Genomic DNA, 20,318 nt, shown 5'->3' on the forward strand with positions numbered 1-20,318 from the left:
TTGTGAACATTAGTATACTCTGTCAGTTTGCATGCCAACAGGATACTGTTGATGTTATTGCAGACTTAATTGCTTAGGTCTACTACATATCTTGTAGTATCATGTATTACAAGCTTTACAAATCTAATTTTAAGTAGTGTATGATTTTTCCTTCTTTTCTTGCTATTCTGTTTGCTGTAAATATTTGGTGGAGTGGATTTTTTTTATATGATTTTATTCCCCCCACAATTAATCTTGTATTATTCTTCAATGTATCTGGCAGAAGTTGGAGCCCTATGTAGATTTTGTACTTCTCTATGGCTTGCCTCTCTGGAGTACCAGTTCTGGTTGCATTTCTCCCATTGTGGGGTTCCATTTCCGAAGGCTTGAGGTGGATAGGGAAGGGGTTACTCCAGCTCCAGGGGTTTCTTCAGGGTCCTGGACGCATGGAGGGGTTAGGTGCTCACCCCTCCCCCCACCCACGCGGTCCCATGGCAGCCAGAGAGACAGCACACGGGACTTGGAGAGGAGGCGACAGAGAGAGTTTATTGTGGGGTAGGGGTTTATAAAGCTCTTGGGAGGGTCAAAGGGGACCATTTAAAGTGAGGGGTCTTACAAAAAACCAATCAGGTAGGGAGTTAACAGCCAAATAAGGAAGGGGTTAACAAGGTCCAATGAGAAGACTTCTTGATATCTTCTCAGGACATTCCTGAGACAGAGATAAGAACTGGCTGTGGGGGATTTTGGGAAGAAGAACATGAGTTAGCAAAGAGACTACAAAAAAGCCATTTTAAAACATGCCTAAACCACAGTTTTCTCATACAAGGCAGATTCACTGCTACACTTCTCTGATAGTATCCAAGCTAAGAATAAAGGACATCAAGAATTGGGGGTGGGGGGAAGAGGAAGAGGAATTCTGAATTCTATTAAAAGTTTAACTTCGAGAAATTGAGTTTGATATGCAATGCATGTCAAAAAGAAGTGCACCTGTTAGTATGTTAAAGCTGGTTAAGAAAGAAATAAAAGAAGTCCAGGACAGTGCTGGAAAGAATGATTCATCACAATCCTGTTAAAATGAGATAGTGCCACATCATGTTGTCACTATGAAGGAATTTTTAGATCTATAAACCAAATTCTGTCTTAAGCAGATAAGTAGACTCAATATCACAACTTACAAATCATTAACACCCATCAAGTAAATTTGTTTAAAAAAATTAACACTGTGTATGCATAAATACATGAGAAACATTTAATAGGTGGCTAAGTGTTATGCAGGGCTTTTTTTTATCATGTTACTTCTGCACAAGTAAAAGAGATCTTTTGGGCTTACTTGATCTGTCCTAGATTCTTCATATTTTTGTGGAAATAAATTAATCATTCAATCTTAAAACTTCACTCAATGTAGAATTATTGGAAACCATCACTAGAGCTGATCCTTTTGCTCTGCTATTATCAAATTTCATTTGATAGTTTCCCAAATGTGTAATTTATTTATCTGGTCCTTTCCAGTGTTAAATCTTTCATGTTTCTTTTGGTCTCTTGAGTAGCTCTGACCCAGTTTTCTGTTGCGTTATTTGAAATAAATATCCTATTGATTCTTTGACACTTCAGTGGTCTCAACCATGTCATCTTCATCACAATTTCATAGTGTTTTTTAGTGAAGCCCGTTTGATTTTTGTGCATAGTTCTTGTGAATTTTAATGAAATGAATCCACAAAACACTAAAGAGGACCTTTTAATTTAGTATCCTGCATTTTAACTTCAGTCATATATGCTAAAATGCATTAATCTTTTTGCCTACATTCCTTAGGATCTTCCAAAAAGTTCCATGTGCCATCAGTTGATCCTAGTGTAGATATATCTTAAGATGTGAAATATGTCTGTCCTTTTACTTTCACTGGTTGTAGATTTCACCTTGAAACGATCAGTCTTTATATGATAAATTGTCCTCAGGCTAGTAAAGTGTTGCCTTTAACAATACTAACAGCAATGCATACTAATGATCTGTTAGGAAAAAAGGAAGTTTATGTTAGCATGCCTAAAGCAACAGTTAAAGAAAACTGAAATTGTTTTAATGCTATATGCATGACCTCAAGCATCAACTTCACTGTCCGACTTTAAAAAAGTCAAATGTACTAAATTGTTTCTGTTCTCTGGCACTGAATAACCAAGTCAGTCCTCTGTGAAGTATCATGCATCAATAAAAAGTGAAACTGTAACACAACCTGCTGTGCATCCTCTTTTCTGCAGTGACCTCCATGTAGTGAAGATAAATCAAAACAGAGTTGGATAAACATAGAGCAAGAACTGGAGAAAGACTGCTATTTCCTCATCTAATGTGCATGAATAAAAGTACTGTTTCTTTGACCTTGTAATGCCATTGTCAATTGTTAATTTCTGTGATAAACAGAAAAGTGTCCTGAGGAGTGCTAGATATGAGCACAGATCTATAAGGTCCTCTTTAGAGGGCATGTATGTAGGAGGGGATAGTAGTATTTTGTTTACATTTTTTTATCCACTTCAGATATTTTCCAATTCATATTTGATTCTTTCTTCCAAAGAATTTTCTTCTTGAAGGCTAGGATTGCGGGAAAAAATTGTTTAATTAATATGCTGGTAAAATGCCCTTATACAGTAAAGCATTGGAATGGGAAAGGTGACGCAAAATGGAGGTTTCATGGTTTAACCCCAGCCAACAGCCACGTAACACGCAACTGTTCACTCGCTCCTCCACCAGCAGGACCGGGGAGAGAATTGGAATGGCAAAGGCCAGAACACTCAAGCGTTGACATAAAGACAGTTTAATGAGGAAAGCAAAAGTCACACACGCAAGCAAAGCAAAACACTGCTTCCCAAGGGCAGGCAGGTGTTCAGCCATCCCCAAGAGAGCAGGGCCCCATCACGCATAACGGTGACTTGGGAAGACAAATGCCATCACTCCAAATGTCTCCCCATTCCTCCTCCTTCCCCTCTGAGCATGATGTCATATGGTGTGGAATATCCCTTTGATTAGTTTGGGTTCACCTATAGCAGGTTGAGCAAGATCAAATCCAGGCAGGTTTCTTCAGAGGAGGAGACTCCACAACATCTCTGGACAGCCTATTCCATTGCTCTGTCATCCTCGAAATGCGGAAGTTTTTCCTCATATTCAGATGGAACGTGATGTGTTTCAGCTTTCTGCCTTAGGCTTTTTCTTTCTTTGTCTATCTAGCCTCTTAAGCTTGTTCTGTAACTTTCACTGTTTCTCTTATCCATATTCTGTATCCTGTCTCTGAGCTGCTAAAGATGTGGTTTCCTTGTAGACAGAAAGTAAGGAACAGTAGATAGTAGCATGTTGATCCAAATTGACACTGCTGTATTTGTATTTCCTTACAGTTATATCGTTGTCTCTTACCCCTCTTAAGCCTATCAGTTCTACTTTCCTGATTATTGTAATCTTCAGTCCTCCCCACTCTTCCCTCCAAACTTTTTCCCTACCAGTAGTCCTCTCTCTTCTCATTTCCTTTCCTATACATGGCCTTACACATCTGTCCTAAACATGGGTTATCACATGTGCTCAGCATTCTCTTACTTCTCCACTCAGCACCCTACAATTCATCTCTTCATGCAGTTGTTCTTGCTAGCTTTTCCCTTTCATTAATCCTTTCACCCTCCAGCACCCAGCCAGTTGCCATCTGTTTTGCCTTGGTTTGTATGTCTTGCCTAATGAGCTTGTCAGCTTTTTGCAGCAGTGAACATCTTTATACTGATACAGTCTTTTAAGCTTATGGCACTTGTATTTGTTTTGTAATCATTAATTAATTATACCATGAATGGAAAACTGATGAAATTACTACATGTGTATGCTAGAGCACATTGCATATCTATAGGAGTTGAAAGACCTTCCCAGTGAAGCTAGAGGCAGTACTTCCATTCAGTAGTTCATTGCTTTTGTGTTTGTACAGCTAGTCTATAGTCATGGACAAGTCTTTCTCAGTGTGTTCCCATCTCCCACTTTGTACTTGGTAAAGTACTTAGGAAGGTATGACACACAATACATATCTGCATTTTAGAAATACAAAGTTTTGTTCCGGGGGTAAAAGAACCAGCAATGTCATCTGAAACTTCTTAATGTATTAAAATACTAAGAAGAGTCTGCAACCCTCCAAAGCCTTGGCAAGCGCTATATAGCCTTCCCACTCTGGTGCCACTTCAACAGTAAAGAAAGAAGGTTTTAAATAAACCTGAAACATTTCCTGGGAGAGGTCTCTCACTTTAAGTAGTAAGAGCAAATGCAGAACTTAATTAAAGAGAACAGATGTTTGAAGAGTGTTTTCCTTTTTAATTTTTAAATACTCAAATTTAAGTTTCAATCACTCATGTTTTATTTGATAACTTTCCTCCTTGCTTAGTAATTACTAAATGGGATATAAAATCTTAAGAGATTATTACATGAATGTCAAATGACTTTTCAAATTAATGTTTTGAAGTCCTTGTTTATTATTTTCAAATAATTGTGCTATGTTTTATATGCATTTTGCAGCATTTAAACATGTTTTCTTTCTTTTCAGCTTCTTAATTAAATGAATTCAAGCGGGATTCATTTAGAGCTGCTTACCGTGAAGATAAGCTATAACTGCTATTATCAGCCCACGATTGTTACATGTATTCAAGAATCTTTTGTTGGTTCATCTGTTTTTGTGATAATTTATATAGTATGCTGATAGATTAATGAATGCAGTTTTATGCAATGAATGCATAATTTATAGAAATATAAACATCTCATTGGAAAGTGCTAAAATGTTATGAATATGGTGTGCTCAAGATTTTAAATAAATTTCATTGTAATGGGCTTCTGTTTAAGTCTTCCTTATTGAATCCAAAGGGTATCGCCAAGATTTTTCACCTGAAGTTTGTTGTAAGATTTTGAGATTTGTTTTAGAGGTGAACAAAATAGCCTCGGTTTTTCAGCTACTATTAAGAGAAATACCATGGTGGAAACTATAATGATTTTCATGACTACATGCATCTTGCCCTCACTTTGCTTTGTAACAGAGTATGTATATAGAGTCTCTGATCACCTCTGATATGCTGAGCCATTAACATAAAATTATATTCTACATATTTTCATCCTCAACTTCTTCTTTTTCTGACTCAGCAGTATATGCAGTACATACGTTGCCAGTTCAACTCTCTCTTATGCCAAAGGATGCAATTCATAATGGAATTCATTGTGGAATCTTGAAGGCAAGAAGGCTTATATCAGTCAGAACTCAGATCCTTTTAAGCGGAGTTTGTGGTGACAAAATGGGAGGATGGGGGGCAACAATATTCCATAATCTACAGCATGCTTATTTTTTGAAGTAGCAGCAGGAGGAAGGTGTTATCCTGAATAATGCTTGTAGAGCAGTACAGATGAGCATATTGGAATAGGAGTTACCATAGTTGCCAGTTTTCTGTGTCCACACAGCTTTGTGAAAAGCTTATGTAGGAATTTGGAATGCCATTTAAAAATGCCATTTTTGTAGCTGTTCACATCTTATATTATGTGAATTGCTCATAAACCTTTTGCATACACCTGCATAGTGTATTCTCAGTGACTCGGGAAGCAAGAATCATGATGTGATACTCTACCTCAGTCCTGCTTCTTCTTTTCTTCCCTACTGGTATTTTTCCAAGTGATACTTTTCCAAGTACCAGTTCACTGTCAGTAGCAGTTGGAATCTCTTTGTATATAAGAATACCTCTAAATATGAGGATAAGATTGACTATACTTTACAAAACTCACTTCATCTAATGCTCTTATCTGTTCCTTCTCCAAAAAATACTGGTATTTTAAGAACTAGGAAACATTTTAGGAGAAGAGGAAACAGATAGGACAGCTTATATGTTACTCAAATGCAGAGCAAGACCACTGGTATGGAAATGCTGGACAGTTGTAGAGCAGTATTTAAAATAGAAGCTGGGTAAAAACTGACAAACTCAAAACACCTGGTTCACAGACTGATGTGGACTGTCAAGGGGATTGCAGCTTTTACAGAGGTACTTCAGCTGTTAGCCAGGAAGGCAGATCAGACTGCCCATGATGCCAGTTGACTGGCATGTGCCAGTGTGGGGAAGCTAGGACAGAATTTGCAAGAAGTTTATGTCAGTGGTAGAAACCTGAGAAATGGATGGAAGAATGAAGTTGTATGGTATTGAACAACAGCCCTGGTATAACAGGTGTTCAAAGCTCTGGTGGGAAAAAAAAATAAAAAATCTGTGAGACACTGTTACCAGGCTACTGAGGTAAGGATGGCACAGCAGGATATGCAGGTGACAGAGTGGGGCCATATGGGAAAGATTACATAGAGTACAACAGCATGGACCTCCTATAGGTAAAAAAGAAGCAGTAGGTTCCATGGTTGGAAGTCTATATTTTAAAAAATAATTAGAACTCTGCTACTGACCTCTGATCAAGATGACAACAGCAGTCAGAAAGAGTAAAGAAACTGCAAGTTTCAGAGATGCAGTAGTAGTGAGAGATCTCAAGACCTCATCCTAATGCGATTTAAGTATTTCATCTTGTGATGAGATAAAGCATTCCAATGACATGTGACTGCCTCCTGGAACAACTAGTAGATCTCAAATGATAGCCAAATCAAAAGGAGCAGCTTGAGTAGTGCATGGGTACTAGCATAAGAGGTATTCACGGGATACCTACTCTATAACAGCAAACACAATACAGTAGGGTAAATGCTGTTGCAAGACAGGACTCTCAATGTGAAATCTGAAATAAAAACCACAGCACTGCACACAGGTCAACAGTAAAATAACAGGTTTAAAAAAAAATTATCTGAAGATGATGCTCATGGTGGTTGCATGGTAGCACAGACTTCTTAAAATACACCAAAAAGCAAGGGACCAGGCAGGGAACTAGTGAAAGCGTTAGTGACAAAGATTTAAGAAGGGGCACCCACTGATAAAGAATGTGACAGAGAAGCCAAATTCTCTGTAGCAGCTGGACCAGAAGACTTAGGTCAAAGTGATCTAGTACATTCTCTGTAATTGTTTTAAATAGGTAAGCTAGATGCTGGTAAGATCTCAGGACCAAATGGCATTTATCAAAGACCTCTGAAGGAAATCAGATGTGAGGTTGCAGAACTGCTGAGCAAGGTGCCTTCACCTATCATTACAGATTGCCTCTGTATCAGAGGACTGACAGATTGCCAACACAGCTGTCATCTATAAAAAGGAGAGTTTAGAGGGAAGACTGAGCTGCAGACCAACGAACAATTTCCAGTCCTGATGGGATGGTCAAGTCTGCAATAAAAAGAGCAAGGATAAACACAGTCATCTGAAAAAGATGGAGGACTTGTATAATGGAGCATTTAAGTTTACAAAGCTTGTAGAAGGCTAAAATAGTGCCAGGAAAGCACAAGGATAAAAATCCTTTGGCAAGGATTTATTAAAGAACCTAATCTGGATTTGGGAGAGGTGTCCTTTTCATGACTTGAAAACCAATTAAAAGTTAGAAAGAGAAGAAGAGGGCTTAATGGTCACTCTTTATGACAGGAAAGACAAATATAGAACTTTCCTGAAGACTAGTGCTGTGACCACTTTAATACATCTTCCTTAGTGACGTGTAGAAAGTGCATGTGCAGTGCAACCTGCCTTACAGAGAAGCTCATGGTGCTGTGCTGATAGGGAGGAAAGTCCACTAAAATTTACAAAACTTGATGAATGGGTAAAAAGTTGGGAGGTGAACATCAATGTATCTAGAGAAAATAAATAATGCCTTGTTCAACTAAAACTCACAAAGGAGACAGTAGAGTCATAATTGAACAGATTTTAGCAGAATTGTCAGTGTGCACTGACAGCCAAAGAGAAGATGTTTAGTACCATGTACAAGATGGTACTAAATATTTAGTAGAAGATGTTTAGTAAAGGGTTTGGGTAACAAGACGGAGGACAACACTTTACAACTACACAAAATCTCCATGGATTCCTATTGAATGAGTGCTGCATATAGTTCTGATCTACACATCTCAAAGACACAGAGCAGTTCAAGGTACAGAAAAAAGTCTTTAATTCCTGTTACATTCGTAAGGAGTTGATAACGCAGTTCCTGTCGTATTTTATAAGTGATTGCTTCCAGTGCTATGAATTTATCACCTTAACTATAGCGTTCATAGTACTATAGGGACAGGTTGGAGTTTGATTTAAAGAACAAACCAAAGCAGAGAGAAACACACAGCTGCAGGCAAAAAGAACTTCAAGTCTACAACCAGCAGGCAACACAGAATCCTCCAATTTTTTTGCGCTTGCTCTGCTGCATGCTACCTGGCACATATGCTTCCTCCTACCCTCAGGTTTAGATGTTTCTCTACAGACCTTAGCAAGCATCTTCAAAAGCACTAGCTCCATTTTCTTTCTTCCTTGTGTACCAGCAGCTTCTTATTTGTGCCCTTTTTCAGTATCAAGGGCCTCAAAGTTTTTACACAAATCGCTCTATTTTTGAGGAAACCTTGTATGTTTGTTTTGCTGCACTTTGTTAGTTCTTTAATTAGATGTTTATATAATTGGAATAACATGTGTTGTCATTAAAGAGACCATTTCTATGAAAAGTAAATAAACCTGAAGGTGGACATAAGTAAGGAGAATCTCTTAAAAGTACCCAGATTCTAAATGAGCAGTAGTGTGGTACTGAAAAGCTCGATGGCATTTTTCACTAGTTTATGTTTGCAGCAGTGGACACCCACAAACTTGTAATGAAAGAAATCCATACTTGAGGATCTAAGCATAGAGATTTACAGGAGCAAAACCGTGCAACTGAAGTTGAAAAGAAAGTGTAAAAAAAAAGTAATCATCCTTGTCTTTCGAATTAAATTTAACTCCACATACTCTTCAGAACAGCCAAATAAAACTTTCTCCGTGCTGATGTTAAGTGACATTTAGAAGGTTCAGTGTCCTATTACAGACCCGGAACAGACCTCCACATGATTGCAGGTGTCTGGTCACGATCTCATCATTAAAAGATTTAAGATGTCCTCAGACCAAGTTACAAACTCTTGTAGTTATGTTTCCAAATCTTTGTAATACGTGAACAACTGAGTATGATTTTGCTCTCTATGTTTAGTAGTACTGAATAACTATATTCAAGAGAAAAATGGCCTATAGTTTCTGCCTATGAGAAAAATGTGATATAGATGTGTGCTGTAATGTGAGTTAAAGATTTTATACACTTATTGAGGCTTTGGACATTTTTTAGTCCCTTATATTTTCTGTCCTAGAGGATTTTCACCCCCATATTTTTCAGTCCCAGATGCACACACACACATACAAAAGAATGCCGCATTAGGAATTCTTGATGAAAAAATGTTGGAGCTCTGACAACTTCTTATTAGAACATCTCAAATCCAAGAGCAGACATTCACCTATAAGCAGTCCATTTATGAACAGGAAAACTGTATGTTGTCCTCTGAGGTGTGGATACATGCTACTGTAAGAGCTACGCAAGTTCAGAGCTTGTTGTCTGTCACGTGGCAAACTGAACCCTCATCATCCGTAAAGAAAGATTAGGTCAAACAAGTCTCTAGCTTTCTCTGACATTGTCATATAAAGACAGTACTTGCAGAGGAACAGAGCTTCATAGGTGTTGTTTTTAATTTTTTGTTACCTATGTTAAAAATTTAAATCTCATATCCTCCACTTACCCCAGTTAGCTATGCTACTACGCAAGATATAGATAATATGAGTAAGCACTCCAAATTTATTTCTTTCTGCACCACAGTAAGTGTATGATGCCCAAAAGAAGCATCTTTCCATATTTTCAAGGAATGTTTTCATTGTGCATTAACATGTGTCTGTATATTTTTTATTTGAGATTAGTAACTTCCATAACATTAGGCTGTGTTGGACCCTCTAAAAGTACTTGAATTAAATAGGGAATATTTCTCTTGTTTGTATTTAGCCTTTTTGCCTTGCATTTTAAAATGTATCACAAGTATAAACAGTAATGAAAAAGCTTTAGAAGTTCCAAAGTAAAAAAGCTGTTTTGTCTTCTAATGGTTACATTTTTGCTTCAGGAGTCCTACTCTGGAGAGAAAAAAAGCCTCAAGGTAAGTCATTACTGAGGAGCGCTTCAGGCAAAACCAGTGCAAAATAAGAGTTTATCTAGGCTGTAGTGCACAGGCTTCCATAAGTATTTTTTTCCCCTCTGGTAGCACTTGGTGCAGGAGTTTCATTCTTTGGGTTTAAGAATAGAGAACAGGACGCTTTACATTGTTTTTAAAAAAGAGCTGTTAGAGTCCTGTTCCATTTTATTTTGTTTTGTAATAGTGTATATTTTCACTAGAAGTGGAGTCATTTAGCAGAATGAAGATAAACAGAACTGCTTATTTATCTGAAAATATTTTCATTGGTCAAAGCTGGTAGAAGTTGTTAGTATTAGAGGAAGGTTGTAGCCAGTTTTTGCCCTCAAGATGGCTATCTACCACCAGCACATCTGATGGCAAGTAATAAATCACCTCAATCCAGAGATTGGATTTGCCCATCTATGTGTGTCAATAAAAAAGTCCTCCCTAGTCAAGGTATTTGAAACTAGGAATAATTGTACCTGGTGCTGAACAGCCTTTAGCCCTTCCTTTTCTATAATTACTCACTCTTCTCAGCTGCATTTAACCAATTCTTTCCCCCACCTCCCTCTTGGATAGGGCCGTGGCAGGTTGATGGCCCTACTGCTATGCCAGTTAAGATCCTCATCAGCTGATTGTTGCTCAGTTGCCCTGTTTTCTTCAGGCTCTCCTCTTGAATCTCTGACTCACCACTTTTAAGTCAGAGCCATAGAGCTTGACTGGATTGTGCTGCGACTTTTCTCAGAGAATCTCTCTAACTGCAGAGTTGTCCAGCCCCAGGCCAAAGCTCCCTGCCCTCACACACAGCATGTTTAGTGATTGCCTGACCCAGGCAGACTCTCTTCTTTGCCAGTTTCCCTGCTGGTCTCTTCTAAGGTGATACTCTCAGAAGAGGGCTGTGCTGGCCTGATTCCCCTGCCCTTCGAAGCAGAATGATCTTTCCTTTTCACAGCTTACATATTATAAAATCCTAAGAGGAAACAAAGCTAAAACTCAGCCTCTGCTGTATGGTGTCACATCGGTCCAGAGACCTTTCTGCAGTTAGCAGGAGGACTTGTTTCAAGAGGACAGACTGAAAGCACAACAGAGTAACAGGTACAGATTTGCAAAAATGAATAAAGTTTGCAAACTACTTTTCATGCAAACACTGCAATTACTTGCACCTAAGATATTCAATTAACATATAATGTGACAAAAACTTGAATACAGAGAAGATTTAGAAAGAGCTGAGTTAAGCATTTCTCCAGCACTTCTCATTCAGGGAGAGCAGGATATAGTCACAGTTCATTGCTTTATAATGCTGTGTCTATCCTGAAGCCATTGTAGGTTCATCTCAAACTTACCCTCACCACTCAGTTATTTAGGAATCTTTTTAAGTTCTGAGAATTTTAATAAGCATTTAAAATGCCTCAAGTTAAGAAATTGATGACAGTAATGGTACGATTTCATCCTACACCATTCTTGTATTCACATCTGTTAAAAGCCTTAATCCAGCAGTACCCAGCTCTCATGAAAGAGCTGCCTCATGGGAATTTCCTCAAAGGAAGGTTTCCTGCTGGGTCTTTAGCTCCCCCTGACCAGTTCCACAAAAACAGTATCTAAGCCACAGGCACAAACATCAAGACTACATCAAATCCAAAGACTGTATTTTAGTTCACAGAATAAAAGCAGTGAAAACATTCATGCCAGCGCATGATGGCAGTAAACAAAGCCACTGTCATGTACAATTAAGGCAGACAGATAACACTGAAAAGTCTAGCCACCACAGCTTTAGAAACAGGTCATTTTGCATGTTTTAAACTGTTCCCAAGTGAGGCAATTCTTAAGAGTAAAAAATCAGTCCTAAATGGCTACATACTTAATTATTGAAATATCATAAGACCTCTGTCCCCACAGAGACTCTTGCTGGGAGAAATCTCCATATATTCTCAGTGAGGCTCAAGACATCAGTGTTCTTTGACAGACAAGCCATGGTTACTCACATCCTACTGTTCATATCCAGTAAAAAAACACCCAGAGAAGCTTCAACTCATGCTTTTCAGGGATATATTAGTTGTCATCAGCAGACCAACTAGCTGATACAACCCAGGAACTATTAAGATATTAACATTCAGAATTATTTTTCTTTTAAATCCCTCACCAGAAATTTCTTCCACAAAGCAACCCCAGATAACCTACACCTCTTTCCCTATGTATTCAGGGACATTTGAATGCCTCTGGGGTCTCTGTTTATTATGAAATTAAATTTCATGAAAAAAATGAAAAAAAAAACATTTTGATCACTAAGAGCTCTTCAGCAGAGCTGCATAGTATAAGAAAGTATTTAAACCAAGGTGTCCAGTATTCCATATTGAAGGCATATGGAACCCCCAAATTTGCTGTTCCTTTAAGCGGCTCTCTACTGCTATTAGTGCACAAGTATCATCACTTTTCTTTCTGAAGTGGCTTAGTACTTTCAAGTGTCATTCACACTGAGGGATACCTGAAGAAGTGCATTAAGAGACTTTGGTTTCAATTGGTCGTGCTTTCTGGGTCATTCTTCCTTCAAACACCTCTTCTGTCTGATTCATTTCAGAAAAAGATTAACATTTAATGTCATTACAGGCTTAAGTAGATATGTATCATCCTCCTGAGGGAAGTAATTTCCTTTTTGCAGGTCACAATTTTGGTGACAATAATATAAATCAGCACTGAAAGGTGCTCTAGTGTGTCATGCATTAATAAAGACAAAAACTGGGCAAGGTAATAGAGATAAATGAAGATGTATAACAGAATGGCTTGATATAAGACTAACCTTCAGCATGATTTGCAGATGGAGCAAAGCAAGCAGCAGTACTCCCAGGAGTGTCAGAAGTCAGAAGAGTACTGCTCAATATTTAAATTTATAATATTGTTATGTCAGTGGATTTATAGATAAATTACAGCTACAAAATGTACTCTTGATACACACTTGGTTCTCAAATAACACATACTATCTGCAGTTTAATAACAAGTGTATCCTTACAAGCTTTCCTGGAGTCAACGTGCCATACTTTCCAAACCAATGTTCATGTTATGAAGAAATAACGGAATTAGGCCTCATTCTCCCAGTAAGTATTATTTGCATCAGGTATGTTATGTGTTGATAATCCTTTATTTCAACTTACATATTAGTTGCAGTCAACAGTACATGGTATTCAGGTACCTGGTAAGTCTGCTCTTAAATAGCATAAGTGAAAACAGAAAGCTGTGTTTGTCATAAGGAGCTGCTGGCATTCAGTGGTCAGTGCTACAGCAACTGCACTATTTTTACAAGAAGGACACAAAATAAAGCTTTTACATAATACTGATGATCGGAAATGTCTGGGAAGAGCTCATTTAGCCCATACTCTGTACAGAGAGGATGCTGTGATTTGAGTTTAACAAAACAACTGTAGGATATAGGTATAATTTGGCTTGTGGATCTGACATGTAGCCTTCTAGTAATTAGGATTACAGCTTTATGAGATAGAAAATAATGAATAATCCTGGCTTTTAAAAGCAACAATTACATTTTACATTAATCTTTTGTTATGCAAAGTAGTTGTCTTCCTACTTAGGAATAATTGATTGGTTTCCAATTTGCTCAGTTTAGGAGACTGCTGAGCTGAGATCGTCTTTACTCATGCTTCCAGCAGGCACATATTTGCACCAATCATTAGTATTATCTTCAAAGTCCTAATAAAAAGTGATATGGCAAGAACAAGAGTACTTAGTGCTTCTGATAAAGAGATTAAATCAAGCTTAGAAGTCTCATACTAAAGAGCAACTTAATATTTACAAGTTATGTCTCCTTTACCTTTTATTTCAGTTATTAGTTTCAACGCAGGACTATAAAAGCAAAAAAGAGCAGGCAACATGAAACATAAAAACATGGAAAATTTTCCATTATAAATGCAAGTTAGGAGTTTCCATTATTTGCAAGCAGATGTGAGCTCCAGAAGATGGTAAAGGTAACTGCAATGTAAATAAATAAAATCGGTTGATCAAAATGAAAATAAAAACCAGTGCATCTCTGTACTGTTTTTCCTCTCCATCTGCATGCAATTGTCCGTCTGCATGGGTGTTGTGATGGAAGTTTCAGGTTGGTTGTTTACAGGCAAAAGAACAACTTTTCTTCCAGCCGGACACAACCCTGGGAGTGAAGGATATGGCACACTTTCCAAGGGTGCTGCACCTCTTCTGCTGGCACAGGCTTCTTAAGAGCACAGTGTCAGTCTGCTGAGGAAAGACTAAGTGACCAGAGCATCTACAGCATAGACTGAGGTTTAAGACCCTCTGAAGAAGCAGAAGAGAGAAGACACATACCTAAAACTCAGATATGTTAGAGTCCATCCTGTCCAAGGAGAACACAAAAGACCATGCAGGGATCTAAGGCAATCATCCATTGTGCAAGGATACAGTGGGAAGATAGCCAAGGTTTGACTCATGTTTTGGTACATTTTACATAGCAGCTCCACATCCTTATTCAGAGTACCTTAATAGAATTCAGCCTTTGAGTTTTATTTAAACTGCTAGGCCTTTGTCATCCTAACTTCAAGAAGAAGACAGAAACAACTCGATTTCAGCTACTTCTGATCAACTCAGGAAAATCAGGAATCTCAGATAAACACTGCACTTGAAATGGCTTCACATGTGATATACATAATTCTCACAAGGAGACTTGTGTTTCTTCCCAGCAGTTCCCAGCATAACACAAAAAGCTCTGAGTCCACAGGATATGCAATGACTGCTTTGACAGGGAAAGTTATAAGAGGTTTACATGCACGTTCATATACCAATAATTTTCCCAAAGCAACATACCAGTATGGTCCCAGCACTGGACTGAAGTCCCACAGCTATGCCTGGGACAGCCTCTGGCCTCCAGAAAAGCCTTTCCAACACAGAGGGCAGCTTCCTAACGCAGTTATCCCTGACACCAGCCACACACCACTATTGCTTATGGAATCCATACCATCCATATCTCTCAGGATTCCTTACTCTCTCCAAAGCTTCAGATGCACCTGCTGCTCTTTTATTCCCAGCAACTGAGCCTGTTTCCTTTGGCTCTGCTTTATTTGTGAGGTTAACCCTGGCCTTGCTCACTGCATGTTTGTAAAACCTATTGGTGCATAGGTTTATAGGTGTATAGATATTAATTAGAACCTTAATAGTAGCTGAACTTGTTACATATGTGAGTTGTGGCTACCTTTTAGAGTAGCTAAATGAAAATTAACATTGGCTATTTTAATATGGAAATACTTTCTCTAAAATACGCATATTAAATAATATACTATAATTAGTATAATTAGATCTATTATTTTTCCTAATTTTACTAATTATAGTGTAATAAATGTTATGCTTCTTTTTTTTTTTAGCAGTTATGTTTTCTTCAAAATAGAGAAGAGTTCTGGAATTCAATATACAGAAGCTTTGAAACTATCAATATGATTGTAACAGTGAAAGACTACTTACGATTCCTTTTTCCTTTTTTAATTGACATGATTGCACTTACTAATATATCTGAGCTACTACCAGAATCTCCTGCAAAGGATGCATTCATTAAATTTTAAAGCTCGGATGTGCAGTGAGTGACTGCCTCTGAAATGAAAGCTCTGTTCTAGTGAGATTCAAAGCTGAATACAAGCTCAAAGGAAAAATGCTTCTCTTGTCAAGTCCTTCTTAAAACTTTGAGCAGATTTCCACTTAATCATCTTCAAATTCGCCTCCTAAACTAGAGATGCTTATTTGTAGCATAGGCAAGACTATTTTGTATTTATTATTGAAGCTGGGCACCACTTCCAGGTTGATTGTCAATAAGCGGATACCTTTATCTGAGACAGTCCTGAAAGTGACATTTGTATGACTTGGAAAAAAACAAAAGGGGAATCTGGAGGACTTTAGCTGTAAAGAGGAGGCTCCTATTTTTCAGGCTCTGGCTACCAGTGTATGGTTAGATAACACTTTCACATGCATTTTGGGAAAGTATTATGCCAAATACTTTAGCATAAATGTAATGGGGTTTTTTCCTTCTTTGATCTAATTCCCTTTGATCCAACAGCTAGTGTTTAATTAAGACTAATCTTTGCTAATGAAAAGGAAAAAAGTCACAAAAGAGAAAATTAATGGCCATGCTGTCACATATAGGTCACTCTCTGACAAGGCCTGCACCTTTTTCAACGTGAATCCATTTGATGGACTTACTTCCTGCCATTACTGGTCTTGTCCACAGGGATACAGTCCATCAAAGTAAATGTTCACGAAGTATGTTGTACTGCTGCAAGCTGCCAGGGTGAGAGATGTAGTTATACTATTGAACAGCACTGTGGCTGAATCCATTTCCTTCTTTTTCCTTTATGGTAACAGAGAAAATGCCTAAGAAAAAATGCTAACAACAGTAAAGAATGGTACTGTCCTTGCAACTCCAAATGTTAAGCTCTTGCATCCTTTTCCTAATTGCAAAGAATGACTTGAAAAGTTGTGAGAATAAAAATAAAATTATAAATAAAAAAAAATAATGCAAGTTGAGTTGCTGATAGGGCTGAACCTGTAAGTGACATCCTGCTTTCTGCAAAGCCACCTAGGTGGATATCACCTATCTCCTGTCAAAGCCCTCGCTGAGTCCCTGCAGGGATCTAGCACAAATCTGGATAGCCACTCCACTTGGTAACCACTCCTCTTCCCCACCAATGCTTCCTGTCCTGCACCGGGTGTAGACACCATTGTCTGGACCCATCTCAGTGATCAAAGAGCAGCCACCACTCCTGACCCAGCTGAGACACGGAGGGTAAGGGAAAAGGGGGAACACCTCACCACTCAGGGCACGTGGGGCACACCCACTATGCACACCTCCTTTGGCTGGAGGGCTGCTGGAGGAGTGACCATGCCTCCCCCCAGCTCTCCCCTTCCTTACCTGCAGCACTGCCTACCTCTGGAGACAGCTCCAAGCGTCTCTACCCAGAAAGGAGGAGCTTGCTCTCCTGTTACTGAGAAAGCACAGTAAATTCTCAATGAAGCAGTTACTTTAAGTGCTTACTAAACTCCAAACATTTAATCTTAATTAAATAATACTAAAAGCCTTGCAAGATTTCTCATATTAAATCCTACAAACTGCATTGATTCTGTAACTTGGAGAAAGGTAGGCCCTGAGGTTGTCAAAAGGAATAAAATATTTCAGGTTTTTTCTATCAACATCAAGAAAAATAATGAAAAATAGCAATGTCTGTCCTAGAGAAATGTGCAAGTCACAGTTGTGGTTTGCCCGAGTAACTGGTAAGATGTGATATGACCAAGGAGAATGGAAGCTTTTAGATGCCAAAATCTGAGCCTACATGAAGCTATTGATCAGTTGAATCAATAAAATAAAACAGAATAGAATAGAATAGAATAATGTAGTTGAAAATAAAAGAAAAATAAGGTGAAATGAAGTGAAAGAAAATAAATAAGATAAAATAAAACAAATAAACTGAAAACTCTCCAAATTATATGTAATTAACTGCTAGAGTCTAATCAATATCTTAGAATTTTACCAAATCTACTGAATTCAGTGGCAGCTCCTAAGCTGTGTCCGGTAAGCTGTAACGATTGATAAAATTATACCATTTGCAATTACACAGGAATATTTTGTGGAAAAAATCAAAGTTGCAAAATTTCACTGCTAGACAGAATTACAAATTGTGTATATATTTGAAGGAAATTAGCTGTAAATTGTAAAGAGATTTTGATTATTTATGTGTTTTTAAATGTTTCCTTAAATGCTTGTTGATAGGTTTTTTTGCTTAGTTAAACTACGCATTCATAAAATGGATACTACTCTTTTTTTCTCACAAAATGCCCTTCATATTTTGTTTCACTTTTTTTTTTTCCTGCTACTGTTGTGGTTGCACCCAGTCAGGATTGGTGATATTCAGTGTATAAGTGCATACAGCTGCTGGGGAAACAGCTGTAATATTGCTCCATACTCCTTAGAGTGCCACAAAAGTCAGTGCGTGAGATGCATGAACACACTTTGATATATTTAAAAATATCTATGACTAGATGTTTACAGTAAAGTTCCAGGGGTCTGGAACTCGCCACCCTGGTTGATCTGAAATAATACAAATACAATGAACCTCACCTATTTTCTTGAGCACATCTCACCCTTCCACTTTTCTAGACATTTAAAAATAGCAAATTGGTTAGACTACTAATCAGTTTCTGAGAAAGGAAAGGCTAACACAATGCGTTCCTTTGAACTTCTACAAGTAAACAAAAACTTTGCAAATGTGCTTTGGTATTCGTGCTTTTCTAAGCACATACATATTCTCACAGAACTCACTGCATCTGCTTTAGTTTGTCTGCATCCAATAGCATCTTTCTATCATCTTATTAAACAGCTGTTGGATCCTGAAAGTCTATGTTTGTGTGCATCGCTTGTAAGGGTCCCTGGGAACTTCCACACAAGAGAGCACTCAGCCTTATCTTAGTGATACTTCCATATTTTTAGAGGTTTGTTGATCACTGATATTATTGGAATTCCATCTTATTACTCCTTCTTTCAAAGCCTCAAGAGAAGAAATCAATTCTAATATTTCCACTGATCCATGGAGGAACAGTAAAGCAATGGAGGAAAAATATATGAATGTACCTGAAGAATGAATTTCTCTGGTGATGATGTAGTGGGATGTTTTGCTCATGACTACCTCTGCCTTTCAATTTGAATTCTTTTTTATTCTTCAAAGAAAAAGGAGCTACCTTTATTTGTTTCTTGTCAAATTCCTTGGGATTTACCCATCATAGAAAAAGTTTTAATTGCATTGTCAAGATTCATTAAACTGCATTTTGACTTGAAATTCATTTTCTGTCATGAATGGAAAACTGTAAAAAAATAATAGGTCCTTTAGGAAAATTACTAGAATTCCTTTAACAATTACACTGATGTTTTACAGACTGAAAAGAGGCAACAAACTTAACTTTGTAAACACCTGGCAGAAAAACCAATATAAACAATAATATGAGCAAACATTTATAGAATCTGAAAGAGGAGTAAATGTTGGATAAGCAAGAGAAGAAAAAAGGCCTTGAGAAGTGGGGGAAGAACTGCCAATAATTTGACCATAGAGAAAAGCCGCTCCCTGACTCACCCTGTTGTTGCCAGCACTGGCTGAGCCCTGCAGCCAGGGTGGAACAAACAAGATGACAAAACCCAGGAAGAGCCAGGAAATATCAGCAGCAAGACACGATGAGTGACAACTCCTTCATCTAGTTTCCTGACCACGTTGTAGATAGAGTTGTATTTATGGAGTTAACAGCAGTGAGTACACAGTAAGCCTCACCTATCTCAAACACCATTTCTGTATAACCTCTGTTTTTCTTAATTCTCATGCTAGACTGGTGGTAGGAAGATGGAAATGGGCAACCTCAGGTAGCCTCAGAGAGAATATCCAGTGTGAGAATCCAGCTTATGGATTGTATATATGTTCAAAAACCCTAGGCAGAGGAAATAATTTATTATATTCTCCATTTAACCAAATTTGTTTGCACATTATTTTTTCCAAAGTCTAATTAACCATTAGCTTGTAGATATTCTTTTACATATGGGCTACTATAACTTCTCCCTAATGTATTTAATATTTTTGGATACCCCCTGTACTTCAATTTCACTTTAAATTTTTTATTTTTTTAAATTATTAAATCTAGCAGTCAGAGAAACCTGGCTAGTTTTAGACATTTTGGTAATAGTGTCTGAACTAAGTCCTTGACTATTCTTTCTGCTGATTTACAGCAGTTGACAGATGATTAAAGCTACGTGTGTCCAATCACGAAGAAGTTATTTGCCTTTCTACATTCTCTGATTGACAGGAAAGTTGAGAAATGGAAGTTCAAGCAAACTGTAGCAAATGAGATAATTTTAAATTTACCACTGTGCAGAAAAAGCAGCACTTTGCATTACCAAATGGACAAAAAATAGGGCCCCAACTGTCAAAATTTTGTCACTGTGAGGACTTTTATCCAATTATGGGTTTGATTTTCTTTCTGATAGCAGGAACTAAGACATTATTATGATGTACCCTGGATTCAGCAAAATGTGCTGCATTGGGGTTTTTTATGTGTCCTTTGAAGACAAATGTATTTTAGTGCAGAGCAAAATTCAGAAAACCAATGGGGAGGGGAGGGAAGGGGAAGGGAGACAGGGCAGGACAGGGGAAGTCAGAGAAGGGCAGGGCAGGGCAGGGCAGGGCAGGGCAGGGCAGGGCAGGGAAGGGAAGG

At 38.0% G+C, this 20,318-nt stretch overlaps 1 protein-coding gene across 4 annotated transcripts in view; it reads left to right on the plus strand.

The window, feature by feature from the left end:
* TUSC3 (tumor suppressor candidate 3) overlaps positions 1-4,811 on the plus strand; it is a 117,895-nt gene extending 113,084 nt beyond the window's left edge. For all 4 annotated transcript variants that reach the window (XR_003533169.1, XM_027676461.1, XM_027676462.1 and 1 more), the window contains one exon: positions 4,530-4,811. Coding sequence is in view for 2 of the 4 variants with exons in the window: in XM_027676461.1 (XP_027532262.1) it covers positions 4,530-4,545 (16 nt within the window). In the remaining 2 variants the exon portion in view is untranslated. The remainder of the gene's footprint in view (positions 1-4,529) is intronic.
* The last annotated feature ends 15,507 nt before the right edge of the window (positions 4,812-20,318 follow it).

This window comes from Neopelma chrysocephalum, unplaced genomic scaffold (assembly GCF_003984885.1).
Source record: "Neopelma chrysocephalum unplaced genomic scaffold, ASM398488v2 Primary Assembly neopelma1_42, whole genome shotgun sequence".
Taxonomy (NCBI): Eukaryota; Metazoa; Chordata; class Aves; order Passeriformes; family Pipridae; genus Neopelma; species Neopelma chrysocephalum.